This window comes from Vanessa atalanta, chromosome 19 (assembly GCF_905147765.1).
Source record: "Vanessa atalanta chromosome 19, ilVanAtal1.2, whole genome shotgun sequence".
In the NCBI taxonomy this organism is placed as follows: domain Eukaryota; kingdom Metazoa; phylum Arthropoda; class Insecta; order Lepidoptera; family Nymphalidae; genus Vanessa; species Vanessa atalanta.
This window is the reverse complement of record NC_061889.1, coordinates 453,940-476,414: the sequence shown is the minus strand read 5'-3', so window position 1 is coordinate 476,414 and position 22,475 is coordinate 453,940. Positions and strand designations below refer to the sequence as shown.

At 32.0% G+C, this 22,475-nt stretch overlaps 1 protein-coding gene across 2 annotated transcripts in view; it reads left to right on the top strand.

Annotated features, from left to right (window-relative positions):
• The first annotated feature begins 21 nt into the window (after positions 1–21).
• Positions 22–22,475, top strand: part of LOC125071491 (homeobox protein mls-2) — an 84,306-nt gene continuing 61,852 nt past the window's right edge. Inside the window, exons 1-2 of one of the 2 annotated variants that reach the window (XM_047681759.1) lie at positions 22–277; positions 11,478–12,424. In XM_047681759.1, the coding sequence (XP_047537715.1) occupies positions 11,629–12,424 (796 nt within the window). In that variant the 5' untranslated portion in view covers positions 22–277; positions 11,478–11,628. Of the gene's footprint in view, positions 278–2,821; positions 2,943–11,477; positions 12,425–22,475 lie in introns of those variants that run through there. The other variant, XM_047681760.1, reaches the window with a different exon arrangement.

Here is a 22,475-nt window from a genome sequence, read left to right as displayed (position 1 = left end):
TTAGTCTAACTGTGAGGATCGTCGCGTTAACAGCTCCGCACACACGCGCGGTACGCTCGGAGCACGTTCGGAACACGCTCGGAACGCTTTCGGTTACGAATCGGTTCCTCGAACGCCATTGTTACCAACAATGCGTTGACACTACGTTCGGAAGTGGTATAATTGACTCGAATTGTTTCACTGATTGTTTTTAACGAACGCTTTTTTTTAATCTGTGGCCTTTTTATTGAGTTCCTTTTTTGTGTTGTGTGATTGATACGGATATCGGACCGGTCAGGTGAGCAATAAAACATAATTATAAGGTTTTTAATTAAGTTGAGACGTAATTATGTTAACGAGACTTTCATTATCGTAATGTTTAAAATTAAAATTACTTTTATTTTATTTTTTTAGACGTGTAGTTTCTTTTTATTGTTTATTTTGGATTGCGTTTATAAAGTTTACGGATATAGACTGAAATATTTTTATCAGTTAATCGATTTGATTGATTGTTGTTTAATGTTTTTTTTTTGTTTATCGTAACAGTTAAATCTAGATTAATATCGCCTTGACAGTTCTTTTTCTTTTTTTGAATGAATTGCTTTTTAATATGCGATGTTTTCATTATCAAGGTTTTATATTTGTTATCGAATAGAGATATTTGCTTTCAAATAATTTGTTTAAGATAGAATAGCGCTTTCCTTTGTATTCTTTCACACACTCAATCTTAAAATTATTCGTAATTCGAATTAATTACATTCTATCTCAAATAATTACACTTGATACATTAAAACTTTTAAGTATGTTACACTAATTAAATTTAATTACAATCATGTTTTAAAATTGGATACGGCAAAAAATGCAACAGATTTTTTTAAATTAATTATTCTAAAGCCAAGAGAGAAATGTTTTAGAAATATCGAATCTAATTATTAATAATAATTAAACAATAACATTGCTAATAATTAAATCAAATACTTAATGACAAATCAAATATTTACATGCCTTTATCTATAAAAATACATTAAAATAGATTAGCAAATAAGTTTTTGTATGATTTAGGAATATAGATACATATTATTTGAAAATTCAAAATAGGTACGTTATTTTAAACTTTCGTAACGCCGTTCATAGATAAGGATAGTTGACGTTAATTGATTTTAGTTTACGGAGTTCTCGTTGTGTCCAAACTTCTAGTAATAATATTTTTGGAATTGTGGTCCAAGACATAGAAAATTAATATCATTATAATAATATATCTGGCAATATATATGTTATAGGTATCAAAATCTTCTAGATTTTTAAAGTAATCGAATATTTTTTATTGTAATTACTATTATTTATTTAATTATCCGAGATGGTTTAAGTTTGTGTTTCTTATTTTCATTGTCGTGTTTTAAAATATGATGAAATTTGAAAAGTTTTTTGTTTATGTAAAAATAGAATTAGATTATATCATGAGTTCGAAGTCATACTATAAAATACTTGGCAAGTTAAATCAATACTTTTGAATTTTAAATTGCATCATATAATTTCACTTACTAAATCATCATTACAAATATTAAATAAAAAATGTTAACTAAATAAATAACTTTTTTAAATCATATATAAATAATTATTATGTTTTGATTTAGAAGAATATGTCCAAGTTATAAATCGTCGGTAAGGATTAAATACTCATAGTTCATATCGAGCTATGAGCTCTTATTAGACTTATTAGGGCTAACTCCTTCACTTATAACACAAACGCTATATTCGTAAGACTTATAATGAGGACCCCACTTTTTTAAATGAGAAATATTTTGCGATATTATACGTAAAACATAATGTTAATTTATTTCTTGATTGATATAAATATTAATTACATATCCAATGCAAATAGAAATCCGTTTCGTTATACATTTCAAATAACATGATGGTCTTAAATCTGTTTAGGTAGGTACTCTATATTATCTTTACTTAATAACATTAAATTGGCGGGTAATGGTAATCAATTGATAACGAATGATACTAATGTATTATTAAGTCATTTAGTATTGATATTTACATTATGTTTTTAATCAATAAACATTAATACTCAGTATTTTTGAGTTCCGTGTCGGGTGAGAATAATATTAGAGATATTATTCTCACCCGACATAATCTTAGAGATTTAAATAAAGAAAATATGTAAATGTTTGTTTATTTTATTACTTACTAGTTGTTTACCGTCCGCTTGTGCATACAAAATATGAGGTAGGATTAACTGAAACCAAAAAATTAATAGATTATTGTCATCGACGGACGATTCCGCGTGGATTGGTCAGTCTTTAGTAAGTAGTAGATTTCACGTGACTGACGTACAATATTCAAAAAATTATATACGTACATAACATACATAAGCAGCCCGTAAATGTCCCACTGCTGGGATGAAGGCCTCCTCTCCTTTTTGAGGAGAAGGTTTGGAGCATATTCCACCACGCTGCTCCAATGCGGGTTGGCGGAATACACATGTGGCTGAATTTGTAATATTTATAATTTTTTTGTATGCGTATAAAAACATAATTTATAAGTAACAATACATCTACGAAAAAGTATTTTTAGTTAGCAACAATAATATTTTTACATAATAAAAATAATTTCATTTTGCAAACATTAACGTAATAATAATTTGTATCATTATGTAAAAAATGAAAAAAAAAAAATGGCGTAAAATAGAATTGCATACAAGTACGCAACAAGAGACACGCATTGACAGATAACACTTTGATAACACAACTTGTTGTGAAAGCCTTTATGTGGGTGCGCATGCGCCTCGTTGCGCACACAATCGCAACATATTCATAAATGAGTATCATATATATCTCAGCTAAGCCTAATTTAATATAGTATAATTTTGGGTTTGTTGATGGTACTTTTATTATCGTTAGTAAAAATATCAAGACTCAAATTTAATTAAGGCCAGCTAAAGGGGACTTCCCACAGTGAGTATTTCCGTGTTGCGTACAATTTTTGGAGATTATTTATTTTGCATTGATTATTTTTTCTCTTATTACCTAGGTATATTATATATATATATGAAATTATACTGTATAGGACTAACATATGATGTCAAGAGACATTACAAAAAAGCGACTTTCTTCGCAATAATTTTTCCGTTCAATACTAAATTTCCAGATGAATGAGAGGATATTTATAAACCGAACACAAGTTATTAACAGGTATACCATATACCAGTGACATTTCATGTGCTTAATATTTGTGTTTATAATTTATCTCATTTAAAAAAAAATATCAAAAGATCCTTTCTAAGACTCTGTTGTACGTACGAACTGATGGCCGGCGGCTCTTATAGTATAGTAAAAGTCAAATGACTTACTATTTACATACATAAGATTAGTTTTAGTCGGTAATAGTCAATTGACAATCTCTAAAATCAGTTGATCATTCAACACATATCATGTTCACGTGCACATTTTAGTCCACCAACTTTAAGAGGTTTGAGCCTAGCTGTGAGATATACATACATATACAAGCTACTATACTTTCGCATTTTTTTTAATCTGTGGTAGGTCTTTGTGCAAGCTCGCCTGTTTACCACCCCCTCATCACATATTATACCGACAAACAGCAATATTCAGTATGTTGTGTTCTGCTGTAAGGAATGGTTAATATTTCTTACGGCGCCAATGTCTATGAGTGATGGTGAGCGTTTACAATCAGATGGTCCATATGTCCGTACGACTACCTATTTTTTAAAAAAACCTTGACCAGAATTTTGGAAAATTATTATTAATTTAAGTACCCGTATCTATATGGTATGTTTTCGATGTAGACTTCAATGCAGTTGGACATCGGGATGAAACGCTAAAAGGATACGTTTCCAATGCACTTTAAGTCAGGTACTCTGAGTGCAGCTGAGACCTAGTCTAATTCTGGAGGGAACCTCTCAGTAGACTACAGACATTTTACTGTGAGACTCGCTTATTCTGAATTTTCGTGGATTTAAATAAACATGAGAATCTTGATGGCCCAGTGGTTACAAGACAAAACTTAATCGATGATTCTGAATACAAACCCAGGCAAAGAGAACTATTCATGTGGTTAATTTGTATTTATAATTTCACCATTTCACCCGTATCGGAGCAGCGTTGTGGAGTAAGCTCTACAACCTTCTCTTCAAGAGACGGGAGGCATTGGCCCAGCAGTGGGAAATATAGTATACATGTAAGCTCTGTATATAGAGACAATGTCCTAACTGAGTTACAAGACGTACACTTAAAATGTAGAGTCGACTTTCTTTTTATTGTAAAAGATTTTTTTGTATGCTGCTTGGTATACTGTCCTCCCATTTACAAGGTATTCTACAGCTAAACAGTTTGTACTGCTGGGTTCCGGTCCAAATGCTGCTCAAACTATTATAATAACAGGCACAAATTCCCTCGTGTCTGTCAAAAATCGAATAGTTAGTAGCCACTGATGCTAATTTACGTTTTAATGCACATAAGACATTCTTGAAAAGAAGATTATTATATTTGCGCTTATATGATTGTTTTTATTGTGAAATTCAATTTCCTTATAATGTTTTTTTTAGTTTTCATATGCTTATATATTTTTTTCAATATGCTTTGTATTAAAATTAAAATCTATTTCAAATATTTTTATTATTAAAAAGCCATATTGATCGTCCATAAAGTTATGAACTTGCTAACCGTATTAGCTTAATAGTTAATGAGTTGAGAAATTATGATTAAATACTCTAAAATGTTTCACACAAATAATGGTTAGTATTTTTCTTTTGAATATTAATCTCAATACAGTTCAAGCTCATAATAAAGAGAGAAGTCGATGTGTTTCATCATTCACTTGACGTTTAGTAAGACTGCTGTTTAATCAAAAATATTAAGAATAATCTCGTCTTTTTGCCTCCGTCTAGAGGCGGGTCAAATTTTAGTCGAGAGTATTAGAATTGCATTTTAACGGGAAAATGATAACATTCTTTTTGCCATTTTACCTTTACTTTCCGCTATATAAACCAGTATTGAGTTCCGGCCACGGTGTTAATAATAATTATTAATAGATTATTATTTAATCAAAAACGTTTTATATAAATTTTAATTTACCATTTTATTTTTACTTTTTGTGTACTTTTAGCTTGATTTTTTTTAAGTAGGTATTAAATTTACCTGTTAAACAGGATGCACATATATTTGTATATAATAAGTGCATTTGTAATTTCATTCAAGAAGGCATAAACTCAGGGCCGGATATACCATATAGCTTTTTCGGCTTTTGGGCCCTGGCCCCTTGGATTCAAGGGGGCATCAGCATAGTCGAGACAAAGTCAAAAATAGACGATAATGCGAAAGAATCCATAACTTTATTAAATTAAGCGGATCGTATGGTTTGCAGTCCTGTGAGTCCTGAAATTAATCAAAACCATTCAATTAATTTAATTCAAGTCTACGTTCAGATATGTCTTAGGTGAGTCCCTAAGTAGTGTTAGCTCAGGGGCCACTAAATTTACGGTCCGGCCCTGTCCAAACCTACATCAGCATACAGAAAAGAGCTGCGCTATTTTCATTGACTTGATCGAGTATTTGAATTAAGCATTATTACCAGGTGACATTATTGAAACAAAACTATAATTTCTATTTAAAATATAAACATGACACAAATGCAAATATAATATTCTAAAGAATGTACGTCAATTATCAATACACGCTGAAAAATGCCTTAAACCTTAAGAATAGATTTTATTTTCCTATGAATAAATCGTTAACATATATTTTACTTAACAAGTATTGTCTTAATGACGTTAATTGAATTCGATTGTAAGCATAATAATTTAATACTGTAGGACTTTTTTAAATACTGAGTAAGCGATACTGGCCGTTGTGTAGGCAGAAACGATTACACTCCAGATCAATTTTGACGGTTTCATGTTACCTTTTATATATAAAAACGCCGCTCCGACTACACATACCAATTTAATTCAATAGGAAAGTCTATGAATATTGTCATGTCATGAAACTCACTGCCTCAAAGTTGAAACCAGAATACAGAAATAATTACGAAAATTGATATAAACGACAGAATAAACTAGAAAAGTTTTAACCAGTGCCACTGGGGATGATGCTGGGGCCGAAACATCTGAATCTGGTTACCTATTTTAAATACATACATACAGGAACTCTGAACACTTTAATTCCTTCCTATTTAGTTATATATTAGAACAGTTAAGTAAAAAGTATAGCTGTGGTATACTTGGCGGTGGGCGTTGTGCTAGCCCGTCTGGGTAGGTACCACCCACTCATCAGATATTCTAACACTAAACACTCAGTATTGTAGTGTTCCGGTTTGAAGGGTGAGTGAGTCAGTGTAACTACTGGTACAAGGGACATAACATCTTATCTCCCAAGGTTTGGCAATGTAAGGAATCGTTAATATTTCTTACAGTGTCATTGTCTATGGGCGGTGGTGACCACTTAACATGAGGTGGCCTATTTGCTCATCCGCCAACAGATATCATAAAAACCCCTTCGGTGGTAGCCGGTATAAATAGTGTGTCCACAGATAATAAAAACTTTATATGTAATTATTTAAAATGTACCATTATCACAGTTGTAGAAGTGAGTAAGAGGTGTAATCTGATCTGGTAACCTTGGTTAACATACTAACGTATGTATTTAAAATTCCACTAGTGTACTTAACTTTTAAATACAAAAGTAACTTTCATTTTAAATTATAACACGATGTAGGATACCTGTAGAACACTATGAACTAGCGAATTGAACAAGATAAATTATAGTAGGTACACTCCGACGGCAATCAGCAAAACTCGAGAGAGTTTAGGCTTATGTCTAATGGATTAACGTGTTTTCCGAGACGTGGAAGTAAAAGCCCAGAAATTTGGTCTGCAGTGTTTTAAGATAGTCACTTGTAATAAAACAGTTATATTAGGTAGGGATATGAGCCGAGATGGCCCATTGGTTAGAACGCGTGCATCTTAACCGATGATTGCGGGTTCAAAAATAGGCAGGCACCACTGAATTTTCATGTGCTTAATTTTTGTTTATAATTCATCTCGTGCTCGGCACTGAAGGAAAACATCGTGAGGATGACTCTCCTTCTATAAATTTTACACTGGCCCACTCACCATTCAAACGAAATAAATACCTTATTCCAATCAAAGGACAAGATAGATTTACATATTACATGCAATTTGCTACTAATAATTTACTATATTTTCACTTTCAAAGTTTCGAGAACAATTACGACATTCGAAACGTTCCTTTTTCACCAATCAATAATGTGCACCATATTTTATTTAATATTTCGACCAATCATATCACGTCACTAAAATTTAGAAGTTGTCGTCGTTTTGTTTTTACTCCTATTATGATTGGTTTACGCAAATAATAAAATCAATAAGTCATCGAACGCCCGATGTATAGAGATTATAATTTTAATCGATAGAACTTACTCAGTTGCGGAAGTACGCGACGTGTGTGGCCCTTTGATATCAACGATAAATTTAAAATACGGTCGTTACCCAAAGCCGCAGCAATTAACAGCCCTAACTCTTCGTAATAGGGTCGTTAATACACATAAAAGAAATTCAAACGGCAAATTAGTTTTGATGTGATTATAATTTTAATATAAGTCGTCGGAAGCTACGAATGGCGAATCAGGAACGTGTCGGGCAATTTTCAAAGCGACTAGTTTCCTTGTAACATTTCCTGTATTTTTTTTTTTAAATATATTTAAATAATTCTTTGATTTTGACATTTCTCTGATCATAAGTATATTTGAACCGGACATCTGGCTTATGAATCGGACACAAATAGAATAATTGCGTTTATTAGTTTTAAAATTTTAATAGTCGTTTACTTTTTGATGTGTTACACATTAAATATTTGACATTAGTTTCTCTTTTGATTCTTTTTTTGTTTTGGCAAATCATTTGATATTGTTTGTTTATAGTTGATTGATATTATACTTCTGTTTTTTTTTATATCGGTTTGGGCGGCATCTATTTTGCTGTAGTAATTTCACAATTTTAAAATGAATATGTTCTAACTGGTAATGAATTTTCACAATGACGAAATAAGACGACTTCGGTGTTTTACGTTAAAAAAATTACGTTGATATTATAGTTGTATTAAATACCCACCCGTCATTAGTTTCAAAATTAAAATATATATATTAAAAAAACGATTCAAATGTTATGATAATGTTTGAATAATTTTAAACCGAAAAACATTGTTTTTGTTTTATTTTACTACTTTATAGCCTATAAGACTAAGCCGTTATATTTTAATAATTAATAACAAAGTTACACATTTTAACATGAATAATGATTCATAGGCTAAATTGTAGAATTGTATTAAAATCAATGTAATAGTGTGTATTCGTTAATTTAATACCGTTGTCAAAAATGAAAACATTAATAAAAAAAAAAAATTTTTTTTAGATAGCGCTTTGTGTGTTTATATATGTACCTATGTATGTATGAACAAAGATGTTACGGAGGATATAATGCGTGCTTTATCTGATGATGATCTTTTGGAAATCAATAAAGAGGTTTTATATGCTACGGTTTTGTATAAAATTCAAATTGTACTTAATAAGGAAAATCCCCCCAAACATAATTAAACAGGAGATTTGTTACTATAATGTACGTTTTTAAAACGTTTTTTAAATATATCAAGGGAAATAATGTAAATAAAAATTTCCTCGTACAATAAACTCGCTAAACGTCGTATTTACTGTCGGACGTTCACAAGCGACACAGAAAATGCTATAGGCATTTAATTTTCATCTGTCAGAATGTATCGGTTTCGGTTCGAGTATGCGAACTGTGATATGATGCCCCCTCTGACAGCTTTGTTTCAATTTATCGACAGGGTTGCCACATTGAAAAAAGAAATATTATTTTAGTAAGTAATTGTAAATATAAATAGTAAAACTATTGTTTTTTTTTTATTCTATCACGGCTCTATTGAATAAATACTTAGATTACATTTCTTAACGTAATTCTGTTAGTTATGAAGCTTATGCCGTCAACGTGAATATTATTTACTTAAAATAAAGTTTGACTGGCAGAGAACGCTCGGGTGGCATTAAGTACTCCTTTTGCATCGAGCATTGGAAGACAATAAAGTTAAATTAGTAACATATATTAATATATAAGATACATATATACTTTAAAGGAAATGTAACACTTTGTACAAATTGAACTTTAGATACATATTAATGGTTTATTAAAGTGATCAAATATCACACTTAAGAGATATTAACTTTTATAAGAAAAAAAATAATTAACGATTCATTGACATTTAATTTAAATATCATTTTTTAATGTTTGTAATAAAATTGGTAAAGATTTATTGTATTTGCAACATTTATAACGAAACAGAGTTAATATAAAGATTATTGGTTTTTTTTTTTTTATAGTAATGACATTTAAAAATGTAATAATTGTATGTCAATGACAACTCGCCATGTGATCGCATCTGACTGTTATATTTAAATCTTGTTTCATCTCAATCTTGATAGTGTAGATTGAGTATACTACTACACTTAATAACAAAATATACGATATATTCCAGTATGCTATCAAAATCACTAATGACTTTTTAATATAGTATTAATTATAAAGTAACCATCGGCAAGAAACTCAGTAGATATTATTTTTACCAATTAAATTACTTGATTATCTTAAACAAATACAATTAAATTAAGAAATGTCTTCTATTTTCCTCATAAAGAGAGGAGGCCTTAAGGATAATTCAGATTCGTTATGTTACTTTTTTCAAAACGTTTGAACTAAACCCTTTTTTAATCATCTGTCTAATCGTGTAATGAGTAAAATGCCTTATTTATTTAAATATTTTATCGAATAACATATGAGTGAACATAAGAGAAACCAAAAAAAATATAATATTTAACAAATGGAGCGCAAAGGCGGTCTTATCGCGATTCTAACGATCTCTCACAGACAACCTTCGCTGATAGAAGCTTAGAAAGAAAACAGCTAAGTGCAGATATGAGAGAGGAGATAATAACTATTAATATTATTTAATAAACTCAATAAAATATTAAAAAGTACAATATTTAATAAGTGACGTATTTACGTAAAATAATTTAAAATATTGAGTTCTAATGACGGATTGAGTGACATCTGTCATATACACATACAGAGTAAATTAATCTTATTTAAATTCTTTAAAAGGCACTGTGGCAGCGTGTTAGAGAAAGCTCCAGACTTTCTTCTTAAATAGGAGAAGGGGCATTTGCCCAGCATCGGGACGTTAATAAACTAATGTTGTTAATACAGAATTTATCTAGCATTTGTTTCATAGTATGTATTGTTATATTAATTATTATAAATTGATTATTTTCTTTATTGTGCCCCTTCCAACATATTTTAAAGTTGTTCCTCTGTCAATAGGTTGCCTGGAAGATCGCTTTAGCGATAAGGTCGTCTGTTGCATCTCATGCAACTTGTGTATCTATGTTGCGTATGTTTTTTGAATTGTAGTTTAATATATAAAGATTAAAATAAGGCTGAACGGCATGTTCAAAGGTGTTACTAATTTGACGATAAAGTTTTGGATGTCTCTTTAATAGTTTGTTTATTATAAACTGAACTCTCGACGTTAATTTATGCATACAAGCTGTTGTTTCCTTGCTTTTTAGATATAATTCATTTAAAACGAAAGTAAAGTTCTAACTTGTAATTATTATCCTTCAACTCCTTTCCAGTTGATAAGGTTTGGAGCAAATCCACCACGCTACTTCAACGTGGCTTGGTGAAAATGTAGAAATCCGATACAGGCTTCTTCCCGATTTTGTCCAACATAGCTGAGCTCGAGATAATTTTAAACACAAATTAAGTACATAAATACTGAATAGTATTTGCTGGGTTAGAACCAGCAATATTCGGTTAAGAGTCACCTGTTTTAGCCATTGCTCTGTGTAGATTTTATTTGTTTATTATTAAAACGAAAAGTTTAGCGTCAACCCTACGCACGTCCAATAAAAATCAATCAGCGCTTACCGATGATAGTTACATGTTACACGTTTTTGTGTGAGTGCGATCGGGGGTCAGGGGGGAGAGGTGACTATGACGAGGGGTAGTCGTGAGCCTAGATAGAGCACGACGAGGGGTAGGCGAATAAAACGTATGCCCTTTTATCTACGATTCTATTTCTATAACTCATTTTGAATATATTTCAATATTGCATTTACGATTTTATTGTCAATTTAAGTTTTTCATTGTATGAATTTATCAGATTCATCTTAATGTTAGATTAATATGATATCATTTTGATTTAATGTTCAGATATTTAGTAACAAACTCAGACATTTTATTTCCATTGTACATATAATCTTAAACATAATAAGGGAACGTATTAAATAGATACTTGCAGTTAAGTTTAAAATAGACCGAGCAGAACCCTGGTCGATCGAAACACTCACTCAATTAGACTCAAATCGTCCGTTTGTTACAGGAAGCGGTGAAAACATTCAACGACTTCAAAGCCGCATTCGACATCAAACGACCCAACTAGCGTCAATCCCGAGTGGCTATTAAACGCTAATTCAATCATAAAAACAAACATGAGAGTCTATTTCCGTACGATTCGCGGTTGAAACTTACACATGAGCGAACAAGACGTGGTCGAATGCAAACAAGATACATCGAAAGAGTCCGGAGAGATGCAAACTGTAGTGTCCAATTACGCAACGCCGAATTTGATTAGACAGGCAGACAGACTGATCGACGTGCATAGCTATAACACTGACGCGTCATACACGGAGTACCAATATGGGGAAGAGGTCGATAGACTGAGTCCTGAATTACAAGATGAGAAGATCAACGTCGATGATGAAGATAAAGAGGAAGAACTGGTTATAGCTGATGATGAAGACTATGAAAAGAATGAGAGTTTGGAACAAAGAGATGATTCGAATAGTGCGGCTAAAGCTAAGGATACTCATAATGTAAGTGACAGTGTAAATAAAGAGGAGAATTTGGAGCCTTCTTGGCATCCCCATGTGTACGGTAAACCGCCCAAGAAACCAACTCCTCACACGATAGAATATATTTTAGGATTATCGAAAAACGGTGACGTGCCCAAAGAAGAACCGAAGCGTTCCACTGTGAGTCAACTAATGAACGTGAAACGGAATTTCGACAACAAAAAGAACTTTTCGTTTCAAGAGAAAAGTACGCAAGTGCCGAGAGACCTGACGGACAGGAAGTTTAATATAAGTGTGCATAAGAACAAGCTGCAGGAACAGTTGCTTCAGCGAGGTGTTAGAACTAGTGAGAGTGAATACGAAAATGTGCAGTTCGCGTTTAAGACTGACGATCAACCGCTGAATCTGTCCGTGCCGAAGTCGAAAGACTCTCCTGTGTGGAGTTCTGGAGCTGATGACGACAAATTAGGAAAAGGTTAGTATATATTCTAACACGAACCATTGGCTTAAGCTTTTAGTTTGCTCAGAGTCATTGCAGAGTTGCCCTGTGCGAAAAACGAAAATTAATTCTTAAAAACAATTGAAAAATACACTATACAAAGTAGCAAACTGTACAATTAAATATTTGACTCATTCATATCGATACAAAAGCCGAAAAACAAAATTAGTTTCAACTTTATTTAACTTGGTCACGGTTGGTTTATGATTTGTTGAAATAATCTTTGAATAGTTCGAACTTATAATCCGGTATAAAACCTAATATAATGTTCTCCCACTGTGAATAACATTTTGATTTAATTCAGGTATTTATTTTTTATGCATTCAGGAGAATTAAATACGTCTTACTTATGGCTTACTTTCATATCAATCATCCACTTTTATATTTGAATTAAATATTGTATAATAACATTTTGCAATTATAAATGTTACTCTGTGTAAGTATTCCCTTTGAAGTAATAAATTGCTGTACTTATTGAGTCGATCGTTTGAAACGATTAACTCGGATGAAGCCGACATAAGCATTTAATAGGTCATCGATTGATCGCAAACGAAGCCTTTAAAGCGGTCGTATTCATAAAGCCATAACATATAAACATAAACAATATGCTTCGAGCAATTACTCTTCCCGACATCGATATAACCATCAAAAATCCCACACACGCTGACAAATAAACAAGCGATTCCACGAAGTTTGTGGTTGAGAGGTTACCATTAACTGTACTGTACGAAACGTTCGATGTACTCTTCGGGCTCAACCGAAAAGGTGACCTTTATTCCTAATTTGAAAGTTCATATTCCATCGTTATTGTTTTTATTTAAAACTTTTTAAATTCTAAAAGCGAAGCTATAAACCGGTGCAGTTGTAAATCACAGTCAATTAGTTGAAAGTGCTCGGTGCGGTGCGCTTATATTTTGGGCCGTGTAATGATATTAATATATACTGAATGTATGTGCACGTGCTTTGTTTGAGAGAATTGTTTATGCGATGTAATTAGCCTTATTGATTGCTCGTTTGTTGCGTTTGTTGGCTCTATCGTTGTATCATCGAGACACGATTAAATAATATGGTTGTACTTATTATTATTAGTGTCTCTTTTAGGTACTTTATTTATTTTAATTTATAATATTAACTGATATTCTCCTTTCAACGTGTAGTGCAGACTTTGTGATTTTATTTAAGTGCTTATTCTTTTTGTGGATATTAGTTACTGTTATTAACGTGACGTAAAAATATAGGTATGATCGGTACGATACAAATGTTTGTAAGGTCAATCGACTTAATTCAGCAAATTGACTTACAAACCCTATATTAGCCGCTCTATTACAAACAATATACTTTACGACAATCAATAATGGATTCTTGTATCTAAAACAGTGGCCGCAAAACTATCACCATGCTGTTCGTAAATGACCCTTATTCCAACTGCATAAGATCCAACAGGGTTGCTGACCCTCTAAAAGCAGAAATAGCCCCTATTCTAATCTCAAGTCGCGCTTGCATTTATAATGTAGCGTTTTAATCGAGCTCAATGCGCGACAACCTTTAAATAACTGTCTTAGAACAATATTGTATGCGATTTTCGCCTTTAATCACTGTTAATAATGTCTTGATTGGTGTTTATGAGCTATTATTTATGTTTGCGGGATGTAATTTGAACGTCCGAGCAATAAGCTATCGGGCGATGCAGCTGCGTCCGTCACTAGGGCTGCCAATTTATATTTAGATAATAAATTTATTCGGATTATTTGCGAGTACTGATGTTGGTTTATTGCGTCAATCGACCCTAGTTATAATATGTTGATGAATTCACCTTGTCATTAGACTCTCGTCTAATGACACTCGTCTGTTAAGATACGCTCTTAGAAACAAGTCAAAAAAAGACAAATAGTTTATCGATTAAGTTATATTGTATATGTAAAATTTGTATTTGAATTATGATTGCCAGAGATGAATACAAATAATCCAGTTATTATCAATTAATATTAAAATACAGGCATCGATTAAAGTTTTAATTAATAATCATTATATAGATATAATTATCGTTTAGCGAGGATATATTTTGTTAAGCTTATTTATCTTATGATAAAACATTCGATTTAATACTTGAAAATTTAAATTAATTTAAGTAATGTATATTAATTAATTAAAGTTCTGTTTGGCATCCCTAAATCCATGCCAGTGGATTTGCGAATCATCTTAGGCCTGATGTTAGTGCGTTTGTCTTGCTTAGAACTACTTATTGTGGCTGTTTTTTTATCGAACCGTGGAAGAGTAATTAAATAGAATGAAATTTACTTATTGTAAGCCTTATTCTTGCCCGTGTCCTCATAATCAGTAGTTAAATAACGATCCCTTTTTATAAAATTTAACTTAACAGTTTATCAATGTACCAAAGCAAAAAGTATTATTGCTTCTCAAGGAGTTATAAGGCTCACTTGCGCGTTGTTTTCTTCCCGCAACTGTTTTAAGATTTGCTTTTCGAGCACTAATGAAAGTTATTTTAATAAAGTAACAAATTTATAATAAAGTACGATCATTGTCCTCGTTACTAAAAGGACTGGCTTATTTTACCGCCAAGCATTTAACTAATTTATCTTAGTCCAAGGTTAAATATACTTATTCCATATGACTTGCTGTACGCATAAGTCATTTAGTAAATATAATTAATAAATAAAAAGGAAATATAAAATGGTTAAAGTGACAGCCCTATTTCATTTGATAGCTTTTACCAGTGAGTAAGTTTAGCGATGGTTAATGTGTCCAGTTGTTTAGACTGGACTTAGAACCGTGTAACTGACTTGTGCGATTTTTTTTTTGTTATTTGTCCTCCTCAGAGATGTAAATCTATAATTCTATAATAATATTATAAAGAGGTAAGTTTATTTGTGTGTACGTAAGGAATCTATGGAAGTAGAAAGTTTAGTTACTCCCGTGGTATATGGTATAAATTATAAATAGGCGATACACGATACGTGCGTTAGTGAGATATAAATTTGGTAGAATAATACTCTTTTCCCATTAGAGATTTTGATTTCGATAATAATACCTTACATTGGTACGTATTAGAAAATAATACATAGTTCAAAATGCGGCCTTAACGACGCATAACTAAGATAATCACTGCCGGGCTCACAGTAAGGCCAAGGCGTTTACATAAATGCTTATATCCTTCTTATAAAATTGACTAATAATATCAAATCACTAAGGATATAAAATCAAAATTAAAATCAGTCAGTTTAAAGGAGTGATTTAGATTGGACACATACATACTACAAGGTTAAGGTAAACGAATGCTTGTAATTAACTATATATATTTTGTTTAGCAGTTATAAGTCAAACATCGATCTGTCTTCTTCTTTAGAATCAAATCAATATATATTCGTGTTTAAGTAAACTTCCGCCGGCCGTAAAGGAATTGTATATTAAAATTAGTTCCCAGCCGCGGCTTTGTTCGCTTGTGAGGGGGTGGAGGTCCAAGATTTAAAGTAAAGTAACTTATGTGCTATTCCAGACTGCAATCTATCTCTGTGCAAAATAACACTCAGACCAGTTCAGCCGTTCTGTCGCGATTGAGTAACAAACTTGCATCCGTTCAAACTTTCGCATTTATGATATTGGTAAGAGATTTACTCACAAGTTAATCTTTAGTTGTTTTATTTATTTATTTGCCACTCATAAGTAATAACAGTAAAATCAATACATTATAAAACAAAAATAAAGCTAGACTTTAATAATACAAGTGCGTACATAGATGGCGTAAGTAGACTTAGTTAGGCTAATTAAAAAGTTTGGTTGTTTCATTAATGTAACCTTTTGGTAATAGCCTGTGTGACTCCCTGCTGCGCTAAGGCCTCGTCTACTTTTAAGGAGAAGGTTCAGAGCTTATTCAACCACGCTTCTTCAATGCGTATGTGTGGATGCGGCAGATTTTATCCGACACATGAATTCCTCAAGATGTTTTTCATCACCGCCAGGAAATATATGAATAAATAAATTTAACAACAAATTTAGTAAACTCTTAATTTCTCGGTTCGGTCTAATTGATTAACTGTGTTCCGTTGTTTTATTAATAATAAACTAATCCTAACACATTTATTAGAACATCAAGAAACACTTCGTAACATATTTTTATATTCTGTCTTATATTTGAGATAATTCCCTAATCTCCTCAGAATAGTTTTTAGTGATTATAATACAAACGAAAACTTTAATTTAGTTATAGAACTGTAACTTTTGATAGAAATCCGAATTTGACACAATATGGACGGACTGTTGTTTTTGTAATTTACAGATAACTTAAAAAATCATTTATTTCACATTAATATATTTAATATAATAAATAAATAATAATAATAATACATAATTATTTATAATTTGTATCTGAGCATTGCACACAGTGAATTATTGCGAGCTGAGTGCAAGTTAAAAATACAGTACTTGTCTGAAAGCTCTATATTTGATCGAAACACTTAAGCCACCCGAGGGCTTTCAGCGAGCTTTAATCTTCGAGCTTCGAACCGCATAAATCAGTGAATTAAGTGACTGCTATTAATGACGAATGCTTTTACGATTTCTTGGATGACATTTGGTGTCCGGTATATGTGACAGTTCTTGTTGCATATAATTGTTGTTGTTGTTATATTGTTGTTATGTTGTTATTAAGATCTACCAGCTATTATATACCAACGTATATACGTACGACATTGACTTAACGCGATATCATAGGTCGAGAGCTTGGATAATCTATGTTATTCATTGTGGATTTGCGAAAAAACGTTTAAAACGTCGACGAATCTGTTAACGAAGCTTAGAAGTAAAATTAAATTTGATTTATGTTGTGAAATGGAATGGTTTTGTTTTACTAATAAAGATATATTTATCAAGAACACAATATAACACAAACATACATAATATAACATAGCTGTATTGTGTAAATGGCATAGAGTATGCACGTTTAAGATATGTTTATCTTCATTCTTTTTTGATTGGATTAGGACATATTGAAGTAACATATATAGATGATTTTTATAACTATTTAATAATTCTGACCAGGTATAACATATTCGAAAGACACATAAGTACACGATCGTAAATAATGATAACATTTATATTAATGCTCGTTGACTTCCAGGCAGGAGACATAAAATACGCATATAATTGTATTTAACTAACATGAGTGTATTTTTAGATGTTGAAAAAGAGTAACCACTGAGTTTCTTGCCGGTTCTTCTCGTTAGAATCTACATTCGAATGATGATTTATGATGAATGACGATTCAAAAGTGCTTGTAAAAGCCTACTCGAATAAAGTATATTTTGATTTGATTTGATTTGATTTGTTTTGACACATATATAACACGCACCAAAACAGCATATCACCGTAACACGATTCTCAATATTTCATAAGTGAAATACAAAGAGGATAGAATATGATGTGTTTAATCATACATTCTTGATCCTTGGTTTGGATTAAGAAACCTTAAACCATGCTTACAGCGGTCAAATACTGATTAATACACTTAAGTGTCAGTGTAATGCGATTTTCAGCTTTGAGATTTAATCGTGTTAAAACATGTTAGTGAATAGTTCACGAGCTGTTTCATTAACCTGCAAGCCCGGTCAGCTTTATTCCTTACAGGCCACTTGGTTGGCTTGGTGCATGCCCTGTGTAGACACCACCTACACATCACAAATTCCACCGCAAACCAACTACTAGTATTTTTGCGTACTGGTTTGGAGGGTTAGTGAGCCACTGTAACAAGTACAAGTGATATAATATTTTATTTCCTATCTTGGAGGTGCATTGACGATGTAAAAGTTAGTTAATATTTTTTACAATGCCAAATGTATGTAATAAGTCTATGTAATGACCAGTTATCGATGGTCCCCCATTGACCATTAATCAGCCAGACAGCAATCCTTAGTATTTTCTCTATTCAATTTTTAGTTTTATTAGCTGAGTAATTTCTGTATTATATTCTTTTCATTATTATTTCTTTTGATTTTAAACAGACACCTGCATGTGTCTATCTAAGTAGCTGTCAAAGAAATTGAAAAGTAGGTTATGAATCGTTTTTACGATTTCTTGAGAGGTGAGTAACCGTTGTAATCTCTAGGTGTGGTATGCTCTTCCGGTATCTGTACCTTGGAGCGCGTCTAGGTAGGCGCGTTCCATCAGCCTGTGTCATCATACCAAGCTAATAGTCCAGCTAATAGTCCAGCTAACAAATAAAGGTTTTTGTTTATAGAGTACAGTAGCCTAAACTCATTGAAGCATTATTACGGGCTATGTCAAGGAAGTGGTTTAGGTAACCTGCAAACAAACCTGCTAACCTAATGTTGATGAATTAAAATCAACCTTTTTTTCTTTTAATTCCATTATTTAATCTTAAGTAGGATATTAAATTATCGATCGAAATCAAAAAGTCAAAGTCTTTATTCACTAAAGAAGTATTATAGTTACTTATTGAATGTATGACAGGATAGAAACATAGCACATCAGACTTGAAAAGACCGGCGAAAGAAACAGCGGGATTTAAAATAAATAAAATAATTTTCCCCCGTTTTCGGTACATTTTCCTAATACTCCGCTCTTATGTCAATAAGCTTGATCTATATAGCTTCATGTGGTAAATAGACTACCTCGATAGATAAGCTAACTAACACTTTTAAAAAAAATCAAATCGGATCAGTAGTTCCGGATATTAAAGCGTTCAACCAAATAAAAAATCTTATCAGATTTATGAGATTTAACACCGTTCAATGTTCCTTAAGAATTTATTTTAATTTTGCAATTGAATATGTGTGAACGTTTTCTGGGATCCTGCTGTAAAAACAGTTCCAATTATCTACGAGATGTTTTGAAACGACAAGCGAACAATAAAATGGGACATAACTATCAATACTAAAGACATCTAATTGCTCAACATAAATACTTTTACTTCAATCACCATTTACTTTTCTCAACAGCTATAAATCTTATGTAAAGCATCCTTTGATGTCGTTAGTCTGCGGTCGCCTTTACTGCCGTTGTTTTGTGAATAGCTCCAAATATTTATTTACGTTGCAGGCTTAACGATCAACTAATCTCGTGATTGTGAAAACATACTTTGTATGCATTTAAATAATGGCTCATTATATCAAAGTGGGATTAATATACGTCAGGTATTTTTTTGAACGGTTATCTCACGCTGTGACAACTTTGTAGTGTTTAATATTAATAAAGTCGTAATAAAATACTGTTAGACGTTTGATCATTTTGTAATAAAACCTTTAAAATGAGGGTAATTGGTTAAATCGGTTCAAAGGTAGCCCGATTCATCTTAACTTGAAAGGTTATTAACTACTTTTATAATTTTATTATTGTTTACATTTTAAATATCACTATATTTGTGTCTATTGAGAAAATGTCGACATATTTCGGGTATAAAAGTAACTTTTACTCGTAGACTTGGAGCACTCGAATTCGCGGTCCCAGTAATTCTTCGTCGTGATTCTTGTCAGGTATAAAGATCTTACCAAAACATGTAGTGCGTTCCTCGATAAATAAACATTTATGTTTATTTTTAATTTACGCATAATATTAAATAGTATTATGAGGAAATAAAAAAAAGAAATACCTTCACTAGGCATATGCTCTGAAAATTGTTGCTTTCTTCTTTGTTTGAACCTTTATATATCAGGTAGTTGACGAATATCTCGTTAGTGTAGTAGCTAGCTTAGAAATGATGATTTTGATAGTGCTTACAAAACATAAATCATCAATTGAGACTCTTTTCCCAAACGCACGATTTTGGCGCTTCCGCTCTTGTTCACATTGACGAAATGTTTTTTGGTTTTTGTGTCAAGATATGCTTAATAACAGCTCGGAGAGCACGTTAAACCAATGGTATTGGGGAATTGACCTCCCTCCAGTCGAGACGAATTGAATCATGAGTCCTTTTGACTTATGAGAGTGAAGATAGACGCGTCTTAAGCACAACCAAGCAAGCAAAGTGCCAGCAGTGTTCTGGCGATCTTTCCAAAAAAGAATTTTAAGAGACCTTCTATTGCAATTTACTTTTTCTCCAAGATTTGACTAACATCGGCGAGGCGCCCCAAACGCGTGGTCCTCCTGATTTTTGCAAACTCTGCTCCCAGGCTAAAGACGGGTCAAGAATATCTCCTATAGCGCTGCCTATACTTTGATATTTCTTAAGAACAGTCAGATAAACATTGTGCGGTCATATAAATCTATCATAACTTAAATCAAACTTCACACAATATAAATATCGAAAACAAAAAAAGACACTATTCAATTCACAGAATTTCTTATGAAATATTTATGGGACTAAGTCATTATGATCTATTATGATAGGGTTAGGGTGACCACATAAGAGAATCCTTCGAGGAAGCCCTGACACACATGGCGATATATTGTTTATTCGAAAAACAATCTCTAGTAGACGCAGATACATTTCCGCTGTAAACTCGCCAGCGGCTGCGCAACATCTTAGAAGCTAATTTTTATGTTTTAATTTATTCATCCCATGTTTATTTAGACAATTGCCTAACGCCGCGGTTCGCCTCACAGTTTTATTGACGTTTTTAATCGTCTATTTTATGTGTTGCCAAGTTAATGTACATAATGTTCGTCTGCCTTTTTATTTCGTGTTTATTTTCAGTCAATTATCATTAAGTCAGTGTTTTTAATAAACAATTATAATAATGAGCATTTATTCAAAAAACGTATCATAAATGTGAAGTAAAAATATTTTGCCACATACGTTATTAAGACTTTTGGTGGATGCGTTTTACTAGCTGCTCGTCCCGATATTGCTCGGCTATGTAACAGATACATGATTTTTGCGAAACTTTAACCTTTTTCGCAGCGCACACATCGGTTGAGTAGTTTTTGTTTTCAAACCTCTTTATTGGTGTTGTGGGCCTGTTGTTCTTTACTGTCGCTGCCACTAAAACTAAATGTAGATTATTAGGGTCCTATTTAAAGGAACTGTATAGTTGTGTTATTATTTTATTACTATGATTAATACTTCTTTTGCGAAGCGCATGAAGTCTCTTGAAAGTTTAAAAGGAATGTTTATTTTTAAAACCATGTCATATTAAATAGAAATTAAATTTCATTATGAACTCACAAAGACATAGTTGACCTCTTTTATACTTAAAGTCGCTTTTAAATGCATGCGAAAATCTCATTTAATTGTTAACACGTCTAAACAGAGTATTTCGGGTTCAAGCTCGGATACGCACCACGCACCGCAGAATTTTCACGTGCTCCAACCCGCGTTATAGCATGGTGGAATCCAAACCTAGGCCAACAGTAGTACATTTGCAGACTTTTACTCTACTTTAATAGTTACAAATAAATATGCGAGCAACATATCATTATCATATTTTCATGACGTAACAAGACACAATTCCGAGTATTGTAATTTATATCAGTGTGTGCGACGTGTGATTCTTAAACCGCTCCCGTCAGCGGCTTGCGTATGCGTCACGGTGATAAGCGGAGCGATTAATTCCTATAAATATAAACAATATAACATAAATATTCACAGTTAAATGTTGAACGTTGAAATAAATAAACATAGTGAGTTAAGTTATATACTTATTATTATATACAAACGTATTAATCGGATTTGACGCGTACATACAATATGAATTATCTTATAAAATAAACATAACTATTTACATAAAAATAAAAAATTAAGCATGTTACTTTGGTTGGTTTTGTATACAATATTACGAACATATTTATCCAAGTGACGATTTGACAATTATACGTGCATATATTTTTTAAATTTAAAGCAGAATTTTCGTATAAATAAATTTATTTTATTTCAATTTAATATCACTATAATTTTAAACAATCATTTTCATGTATACATTCGTTAATTACAAGATTATCCGAATGAATTATAAAAATAATTATTTAATTAAAAATTTAAAGAGCGGGAGCGTTGCCAGCGTGTCCACAGACCTACAATAAAATTGCCAACGACAATCATTATGTTTTTCTCACGTAA